We start from the raw sequence: 10,880 nt of genomic DNA, 5'->3' as shown, positions 1-10,880 counted from the left end.
CTTTTCTTTTCTCTTTTCTTGCCCTAAAAAATCCTTTAAATTCCAGTTTTCCTACAAATAAAACCCAGAGTGTGAAATGCACACACATGCAATAAAACACATAAAAATAACATAAAACAATATGAATGAATGCACAATAGACATAAAAATAACACGAAATAATGCACAAAAAATTCACTTATCAGTATTTCCTGATGAGATTCCTGGTTTTCCTCCAGTGCGGGAGGTGGAATTTGGTATTGGTCTGTTGCCAGGAACCTCTTCGATATCTTGTACACCGTATCTTCTAGCTCCGTTAGAGATGCGAGAGTTGAAACAACAGTTACAGGATCTGCTGGATAAAGGATATATTCGCCCAAATGCTTCTTCTTGGGGAGCTCCAGTCCTGTTTGTGAAAAAAAAAGATGGGTCGATGCGGCTATGTATTGACTACAGGCAGTTGAATCACGTCACCATCAAGAAAAAGTACCCGTTATCACGCATTGATGACTTGTTTGATCAGTTGCAGGGTAGTTCTATTTACTCGAAGATTTATCTAAGGTCGGGATACCACCAGTTGAGTGTTTGCGACTCAGATATTTCTAAGACTGCTTTTCGAACCAGGTACGGACATTATGAATTCCTGGTAATGCGATTCGGTCTGACGAATTCACCTGCAGTCTTTATGGATTTGATGAATCGTGTGTCTCGTGAATACTTGGATAAATTCGTGATTGTTTTCATTGATGATATCCTGGGATATTCACATGATATGGATGAGCATGCACAACACATGAGAATTATTTTGCAGACGTTACGGGAAAAACAATTGTATGATAAACTAAGCAAATGTGAGTTCTGGATAGATCGAGTCGTGTTTCTTGGTCATGTGATATCCAGAGATGGAATATCGGTGGATCCGAGTAAGGTTGGGGCAGTGTTGAATTGGGCACACCAACTACGGTGGCTGAAATTCGCAGTTTCCTAGGTCTAGATGGATATTACCGTAGGTTTATTGAGAATTTTGCTCAATTAGCCAGACCATTGACACAGCTTACACGGAAGGATATTCCTTTTGCTTGGTCTTCTGAATGTGAGAAATCTTTCAAGGACATTCGTAAACGTTTGACTACAGAACCTGTGCTTGCTTTGCCATCGGGAACATGACACTATACGATTTACACTGATGCCTCTAGTCAGAGGCTAGGATGTGTACTGATGCAGCATGAGCATGTAATAGCCTATGCTTCTCGACAGCTGAAGACGCATATGTTGAACTATCCAGTACATGGTCTGGATTTAGCCGCCATTGTGTTTGCACTCAATCTGCGCGACATTATTTATATGGAGAGCGATTTTAGATATTCACCGATCATAAGAGTCTGAAGTATTCATTCACTCAATCTGAGTTGAATATGATAAATTGACGCTGAATGGATCTTCTGAAGGATTATGATTGTGAAATCAAATATTATCCAGGTTCCGCTAATCTCACTGCTGATGCTTTGATTCGACAGGTTAGACTCTCTGCTCTTCAGACTAGTGATATCTCTAACATGATTCAAGAATGTTGCTCTTTGGGTTTCACATTTAAACACAAGAAAGGAGCAAATGTAGTTCGGTTGAATTTCATCCTTGCTGAGTCATCTTTGTACTCTCGGATTAGAGATGATCAGATGTCTGATGAATAGACAAAGAAATTGGCACATTTGACCAGTACAGGGAATACAACCAGATTTCATTTCGAATATAATGGATTATTGTGCTTGTCTAATTGACCAGCTAAATCGGTGTGATATAAATCTACTAGCAAGAGTACCAAGTCAAGTAATAGTAAAGAGGACAGAGAGTCCAAGTATCGATCCCACAGGAACTGTTGTCAATAATCAAGAATTAATTATTTTACTTAATCTAGACGAAATAATAAAAAGCAATTTGATTTAAATAAAATAAGAAAATAAAATAAAAACTGCTTAAGAAATAAGAATAAAAATAACCGAGGATAAAAATAATTAAAACAAAAACAACCAAGACACACGTAGGTACCGAACAAATCATGTAACATGTAGTTGATTCAGGACTCAGATTTAATCTTAGATCACGGAAATTCTCCTATCTTGTTCAAAGGACTATTTCTAGAATAATCAAACCTATTCAAATATTGACGAACTAATCTTTCGTAATTCTAATCAAATTTGAATGCATTAAATATTTGTGAAAATTCAGTTTACACCCAAACCGCACACTGAAATCGAATTTTATTTCTAGTCAGTTTTACAATATGTTAACTATCAGAGTGATCAAAATAAATACCTCCTCTGTCGACTTGGAATCGATTAACATGCAAGCAAATAGTTGATCAGGCTATTCACAATATAAATATAAATCTGACAATCAATAAAATGAAATCAACTCTGAAAAATCCCAAACAAACATCCAAGTTTTCTACATAAATTTGTTCGGCCCAATCACGCCGTCTTGGTTGAAAATAAACTACTCAATAATTAAAAACAATAATTCAAATTAAAAATAAGAAGAAAAAAAATTAGAAATCTTCTCTCCCAAGCCTTGTAGCCGCCTCTCTTGCATTCTCTGCATTCTGGAACTTCCCAACCCTCAAAAATATGTTATATCTTGTATATATATGGTCCGAAATGCCTACCAGTTAATTTCCTCTCAAAAAAAGGATTTTTCGGAACACATATGACCTCGAAACATGCGCGCACGTGCGACATAGGCCTTGCGCGCGCGCAGCACATAAAAACAGAGGTCTGGAACTCCGACTCGCGCGCGCGCAGTACAATTTTTCTGCTCCAAGCAACGATTTTGAAAAATTCATATCGCAAGATCTAGCCATCGGATCAAGCTGATATTTAGACAGCAGCTTTAAAAAATCTTGAACTTTAATCTGAACGGTGAAGATCGGATTTCGATTTCTCTAAAATTAAATGTGAGTTTTTGAACAAAGCTGCTCCGTAATTCACTCTTCAACAATTCATTTTCCTACAAAATTAACCCGAGGAGTGAAATACACAAACATGCACTAAAACACATAAAAACACATAAAAATAATATGAATGCACACAAAAATAGACATAAACATTTCACAAACTAATGCGGACAAAATGCACTTATCAACACCCCATATTTAAACATTGCTCGCCCTCGAGCAAGACATACCAAAAACAATATGCAAACAATGACATAAGTAAGAATGAATCATGAACAACATAGCCTCCGATTAGTTTCAACTTCAACAACTAAAAACCATAAAAACTTCTGATTTTTCACAATACACTGTCAGTTTAACGTAAACGTATGTGTGTGCCATGTCATTCCAGCTTCATCCCACTTCAAACGACTCTGTCCTAAGATTGCTTAGCGACCTATGACAATTCAATGCAAGTATCACAATCCAGCACTCCGTCATCTCAACAATCCCAAACAAAAACATGCATTTTCTTGAGATTAATTCCGTACCTACGGATTTTGCAATTAGTTTTTTTTATGCCCCAATAATTATCCGCAAACTTAGCTATAACTAAGATAGGATTCGAATTTCAATCCCCTCGTCTATAGCCCGGATGGAGCATCAATCCAATTTAACCCGCAAACTTAGCTATGGAACAAAGATTAGGATTTCAATCATTGTCCAAGCCGTATGGAATTGTTATTTTAAATTTTCAAAATTTTTAACCCCATGAGATCCGCATACTTAGTCAAGAACAGAGATTAGGATTTCAATCTCTGCTCGTAACCCGGATGGAGTTAACTTAATTTTCAACAAAAGTTTTTTTAAAAATTTTTTTTTATAGGTACGCCCAAGATCATACATGCAATGTCTAACAACTATCAAGACTCCAAAGACACTATCATGATCAACAAACATCTATTGTCGTGCAATGGTCAAACAAACACGAACTTCATCAATTACATCGCTACACTACACTAGTCTAACATGCGTGCTTAAAAATATTCAAGATTCAACCAACAGCTTCTCATGATCAATCAAAAGCAACATTTTCTAAAAAAAGTTTTTTTTTCACAACTCTATCATCATTGGCCAACAGTCATCATTCTACTTATTCACACAACATAAACACAAAACATAATGAGATGTATAAATACGAACTATATGCAAAATATTAAACCATATAAATGCAAAAGACAATGATGAATGAAACAAAACTAAATAACACCCCCCCATACTTATCCAAAGCATTGCCCTCAATGCTCTAGAAACACAAACAGTATGCACAAAAAAAGAACAAATGCAAGACGAACAACAAAAACAGAATAAAACTGAAAACTAAAACTCCCCTGGTTAATTTGCTGGCATCTCCATCGTTCTCTTCCTCTTCCTCTTTGGCAGCATCTTTTGGGATGACAATAGCAGACGGGATACATCAGTCAGGCACGACAAATTGGCATGAGAAAGAACAAAAATCAATTAGAAATAAACAAAAACCAAAAATTAAACTAAAAGATCAAGGGAAAGAATACTAGGTTGCCTCCCAGTAAGCGCTAAGTTTATAGTCTACAGCCCGACTATGCAGAAGCAACCATCAAAGAGCGGCTGCCGCCCATAGTAAGAATCATACGACTCTACGTATGGGTCTTGATTTTCTATGCCCTCAAACTTGGCGTGATATTGACTTTGTAAGCTCGTCGGTCCAACAACACTTGGTCTGAAATTTTTCTTTTGGAAGGAGACTCCGAATCTAGGCTGAAGCTCATAGAGGATGGAATATGTTGGAGGTGGCATCAATGGCAAGAAAGAATCTTCTAACGGTTTACATGGAACGACCATTAACGAGGTAAAATATGTAGCCTTGTATGTTTTTTCTTCCTCCATTGTCACTTTTGATTCATCCTTACAAGAAGATTCCTCCATTCTTCGTGCCTTTTCACAAAATTCTCTAACTGAGCCACATGATCCTCAAAATACCCTACACACTCTTCTTGATGCTCCGGTGGTTGGTTCGCAAAATTTGTGGAGTTGAATTCTGGAGGATATTTATGACTCCAACCTTGCAATGAAGGATCATAATGTCAATGGTAGTTGAAATCCGCCATATCATTTAACAAGTGCATAACACTGTCTTCATCTCTTCTGAACAAGTGACTGCCAGTGGCCAAAGCTCCATAATCCACCCAACGTCTTGTTAGCTCATCCAAACCACCATAAAAAATTTGAACTAGAGTGTAGTTCGAAAAATCATGACATCTTGTTAACCAAATCATTGAATCTTCCCCAAGCAGCATAGAAGGGCTCAGAGTACTTTTGGCCAAACCTTGTGAACACCTGTCGATGATCCATTTCCAAGTACCTCACAAGTAAGAAAAAAAAAATTAATAATTAAAATTAAAAAATTAATGCAAGAAAAAATGTCTAGTCTCAAGCAAATAATCTATCCTAATATTAACTGAACAGTCCACGGCAACGGCGCGAAAAACTTGACCGGCTAAATCAGTGTGATATAAATCTACTGGCAAGCGTACCAAGTCAAGTAATAGTAAAGTGGACAGAGAGTCCAAGTATCGATTTCACAGGGACTATTGTCAATTCTCAAGAATTAATTATTTTACTTAATCTAGACTAAATAATAAAAAGCAATTTGATTTAAATAAAATAAGAAAATAAAATAAAAACTGCTTAATAAATAAGAATAAAAATAACCGAGGATAAAAATAATTAAAACAGAAACAACCAAGACACACGTAGGTACCGAACAAATCATATAACATGTAGTTGATTCAGGACTCAGATTTAATCTTAGATCACGGGAATTCTCCTATCTTGTTCAAAGGACTATTTCTAGAACAATCAAACCTATTCAAATATTGACGAACTGATCTTTCGTAATTCTAATCAAATTTGAATGCATTAAATATTTGTGAAAATTCAGTTTACACCCAAACCGCACACTGAAACCGAATTCTATTTCTAGTCAGTTTTACAATATGTTAACTATCAGAGAGATCAAAATCAATACCTCCTCTGTCGACTTGGAATCGATTAACATGCAAGCAAACAGTTGACCAGGCTATTCACAAGACAAATATAAATCTGACAATCAATAAAATAAAATCAACTCTGAAAAATTCCAAACAAACATCCAAGTTTTCTACATAAATTTTTTTGGCCCAATCACGCCGTCTTGGTTGAAAATAAACTACTCAATAATTAAAAACAATAATTCAAAATAAAAATAATAAGAAAAGAAAATAAAAATCTTCTCTCCCAAGCCTTGTAGCCGCATCTCTTGCGTTCTCTGCGTTCTGGAACTTCCCAACCCTCAAAAATATGTTATATCTTGTATATATATGGTCCGAAACGCCTACCAGTTAATTTCCTCTCAAAACAAGGATTTTTTGGAATACATATGACCCCGAAACACGCGCGCGTGCAGCACATAAAAATAGAGGTCTGGAACTTCGATTCGCGCGCGCGCGAGCTTGATTCTCGCGCGCGCAGTACAATTTTTCTGCTCCGAGCGACGATTTTGAAAAATTCAAATTTTGAGATCTATCCGTCGGATCAAGCTGAAATTTGGACAGCGGCTTCGAAACATCTTGAGCTTAAATCGTAACGGTGGAGATCGGATTTAGAACTTTCTAAAATTAAATGTGATTTTTTGAATAAAGCTGCTCCGTAATTCACTCTTCAACAATTCATTTTCCTAAAAAATTAACCCGATGAGTGAAATACACACACATGCACTAAAACACATAAAAATAATATGAATACACACAAAAATAGACATAAACATTTCACAAACTAATGCATACAAAATGCACTTATCACTAATCGACTGGTAGTTCATGTTGATGCTGAATTGCGGAATGAAATCTTAGCACACACACATCGCAGTCGAGTAACAGTTCACCCTGGAAGCATGCATATGTACAATGATTTGCGATAAAGATTCTAGTGGAAAGAAATGAAGAAAAGTGTGTACCAGTTTGTTTCTAAATGCCTTATTTGTCAGCAAATCAAGGCTGAGCACATACGACCAGGCGGACTAATGCAGATTTTAAAGATTCCCGAATGGAAGTGGGAACATGTGACTATGAATTTATTACCCACTTGCCCATGACCTATAGGCAGTGTGATGCTATCTGGGTCATTGTGGATCGTCTGACAAAATCTGCACACTTTATTCCTTAAAATTGTGAGTATCCATATGATCGCATGGAACACTTATACATGCTGGATATTGTGAAATTCCATGACGTTCCATTGAGTATTGTTAGTGACAGGGATCCACGATTTACCTCACGTTTTTGGGGTAGTTTTTAGCAAGCTTTACGTACCACTCTGAGCATGAGTACAACATATCATCTTGAGGCGGATGGACAAACAGAGAGGATGATACGTACTCTCTAGGATATGCTGCGAGCTTTTGTCATGGACTTTGGTTTGTCTTGGCAGGATCATTTGCCGTTGATCGAATTTGCTTATAATAACAGTTATCATCGAAGCTTCGGTATGGCTCCCTTTGAAGCATTGTATGGTCTTCGTTGCCGTACACATCATTTTTGGGATGAGTTTGGTGAACGACAGATAGAGAGACCAGAATTGGTACAAAAAGTTGCGGATAAGGTAGATTTGATCAAACGAAGGATTACAGCTGCCCAAGACAGGCAAGCAAGTTATGCCAACTTCCATCAAAGGCCATTGCATTTTGAGCCTAGGGAACATGTTTTTCTTTGGGTATCACCATTTCGTAAGGTAATGCGTTTTGGCGTGAGAGGGAAGTTGTCACCACGTTATATTGGACCATTCGAGATACTGGAAAAGGTTGGAGATGTGGCTTATCGACTGGCTTTACAGCCATATCTATCTGGTATCCATAATGTCTTCCATGTATCATTGCTTTGGCAATACATAGCTGACGAGTTGCATGTGATACATCCGACTGATGTGCAGCTTGAACGTGATTTGTCATACGTGGAAAGACCACTCAATATTCTTGACAAGAAATAAAAGGTCCTCAGAAATAAATGCACACCATTGGTAATGGTACAATTACAACGTAGAGGAGTTGAAGAAGCAACTTGAGAACTTGAGAATCGAATGCGGACAGAAAACCCGATTTGTTTGTTGTTTATTCTGTTGATACGTATGACATGTACAATATATTTTAAGTATATGTATGTCATGTAAAATATCTTTGAATGAATAAACTTGGATGTTTTAGTTCCTTGATTGGTTACTCAGACTTAAATTTCGAGGGCGAAATTCCTTGAGTTGGGGAGAATGTAGTAACACGTACATTGTTTTAAGTTAATTAAATGATAAACATGATTAAAGATTGCTAATCACATGATCGAGGGATTAAAATGAGATTAATATATGATTTTTGGACTTCAAAATTATTGGTGAGTTCAGACGATCCGAACTAAAGATCGGGCGATCCGAACTGCACCTAGTTCGGAGGAACTGAAGCTCTTCGGAAGCAAGAAGAGTTTGAATGATCCGAACTCAAGATCGAACGATCCGATCTCTATGTAGATGAGTCATTTCTTATATAAAGGACACGTGGTAGAGATCGGAAAATCCAAAGTCCACTAAGAAAGAGGTGTCTGACTAGTTGATGACTCAAGAAATAATACGATGAGTCATCCAAGTTCGAACGATCCGAACATGAGTTCGGAGCATCCGAATTTAGCCACTCAGAAACGTGGCAAGCATGCACAATTCTGAAGATCCAAACCCCGAATAGGACTATCCAAACTCACCTAGTTTGGGCCTATAAATAGAGGATTTCAGACGAGAAATTAAGTACGAATTCAATTGATTTCTTCTTTGATCAGTAATATATATTGAGGGACCGATGATATAAGTAAGATACTGGAATCATAGCATCCAGTTGAGAGTAGAAACTAGGGTTTCGACATCAGCAGGTAAACGACGGAAGAAGGTATGGTTCGAGAATCCTATTTAATTTATAAGAGTATATGTTAGCTTAGTTAAGGCTTGTAGAGCATTAGTGATATGATATATATTTGATTGTAGGCTTGGAACCTAGACTCTAATAGATTTGATCTACTAGTAGAGGTACGTAAGTACTGACTGAGATATCCAGCAAGTATATATGTTTATATGTTGCATTTATGTGGCATGATATATATTTTACTGATTTTATATTCATATGTCATGTGCACATACACGTTGAGCCTGTTTTCTTTGAGATAGCCATGATAGTAGAGACGCTCAGCTCTACACCTGTTTATATAGTCTGACACAGGGAGTTACTGCATGAGCGGAGACTGATACTACGGTGATCTTAACGAGTGTGGATGTACCCCGTGGTTTGACTCCCAGCTGGTACTACACTCAGGGCGCCTAGTCTGAGCATGACTTGATAGATGACCAGTTATCCAGTTATCACACTTGCATGCATCATATATGTATGTTTAATCATATTTACATACTGAGCATTAGTCGCTCACGTCCTGGTTATATTCTGGACACCCCATTTGACAGGGCAGGTGTAGTGACCCTTACCCAGATCACCTACTAAACAGAACTTAGGCATGCAATTAACTTGATTAAACAGATATCAGAATAAAACTGCGGAATCCAATAACATTATACAATCCCAAGTAAAGGAATCTGTAATTATCCAATAATATACAACCAAATCGAATAGCTGTAAAAACCCAAACAACAGTAATAAAACCCAAACGAAGCTCCAGCTGGCCAACCACTGACTAGCCCCTCCTGGATCCACCCTCCTCGTCCAATCGCAAACCTGCCCCATGAAATAGGGTGTCCAGAAAACACAGAGTACGAGACGTGAGCATAAAACGCTCAGCACGAGAGTATGAGTATACATGCATGCAAAGTGAACTCCCTATAGACTCGAGGTCAAGGATCAGATAACAGAGACAGACCGGGCCCTGGTATTTAGCACACTGTGCCGTCGCTTCAGGAGGTGGCTCCCATACCGAGATAACCGTGGAAACGCCGGACCCAAATCGATGGAAGTCCATCCACTAACAGGATAGGGTACAACCCTACTACAGACATCTCGAAGGAGATACAGCAAGATGCAAATGAATGCAGCATAATATCATGGCATATAAATCATGCAGTCATATAATACATGCATACTCAGTCAGGATATCTCGAACAGTACTTTCGTACCTCAAATACAGTGCAAGCTCTACCAACTCTAGGTCCACGCCTATAGTCTGCTCTACACTTCGTCCGTCGTTAGCCCTTTGATGTCGATGCCTCCAGAACTTGGGCACAACTCCGCTACAACTACCGAACGCCTCTCCGACCTCCGGACCAAGCCTAAGAAGACTAGAACAGCTCCAAAAGGACTAGAAAGGAAAGGAGAACTCGGAATTGGCAAATGAAAGTGAAGTCTCGGCCTTCTATTTATAGACAACGATCGGAACTTCCGATCCTTGATCGGAACGTCCGAACCTCGTTCGGAACGTCCGATCCTGCCATCGGAGCTTCCGAAGATCCTGATCTGCCACGTGTCAAAATATCACTTGTTGACTCCGGATAGGGGTGATCGGAGCCTCCGGTCCTGATCGGAGCTTCCGATCCAACCACACGTCATGCCTGACGTAATAACATCAGTGCCTCGGATCGCTCATCGGAGCTTCCGATCCTGTTCGGAGCTTCCGATCGTGCCTTCGGAGCTTCCGATCCGTCCAATACCCAATTCAATTAATTAGCATTAATCCTTTAATTACTCAATTAGGGTACGGGCTACTACATTCTCCCCCACTTAAGATATTTCGTCCTCGAAATCATATCTTAAGTACCGAATGCAAAATACAGAAATCAAAAACATTCTTTATTCAAATCAAACGTTTACAGATTTTGCAACTGAATACAACTTAAAGAATGAGATCAAAACAACTCAGGATGG

The 10,880-nt window shown here is 38.2% G+C and overlaps 1 protein-coding gene across 1 annotated transcript; it reads left to right on the top strand.

Moving 5' to 3' along the window:
• The first annotated feature begins 7,471 nt into the window (after nucleotides 1–7,471).
• On the top strand, nucleotides 7,472–7,969 carry LOC140862653 (uncharacterized). Its single transcript, XM_073265684.1, has one exon. It carries the CDS (start codon nucleotides 7,472–7,474, stop codon nucleotides 7,967–7,969), a length of 498 nt encoding a protein of 165 aa, XP_073121785.1.
• The last annotated feature ends 2,911 nt before the right edge of the window (nucleotides 7,970–10,880 follow it).

This window comes from Henckelia pumila, chromosome 4 (genome assembly GCF_033568475.1).
Source record: "Henckelia pumila isolate YLH828 chromosome 4, ASM3356847v2, whole genome shotgun sequence".
Classification (NCBI taxonomy): Eukaryota; Viridiplantae; Streptophyta; class Magnoliopsida; order Lamiales; family Gesneriaceae; genus Henckelia; species Henckelia pumila.
This window is presented reverse-complemented; position numbering and strand designations above follow the sequence as displayed.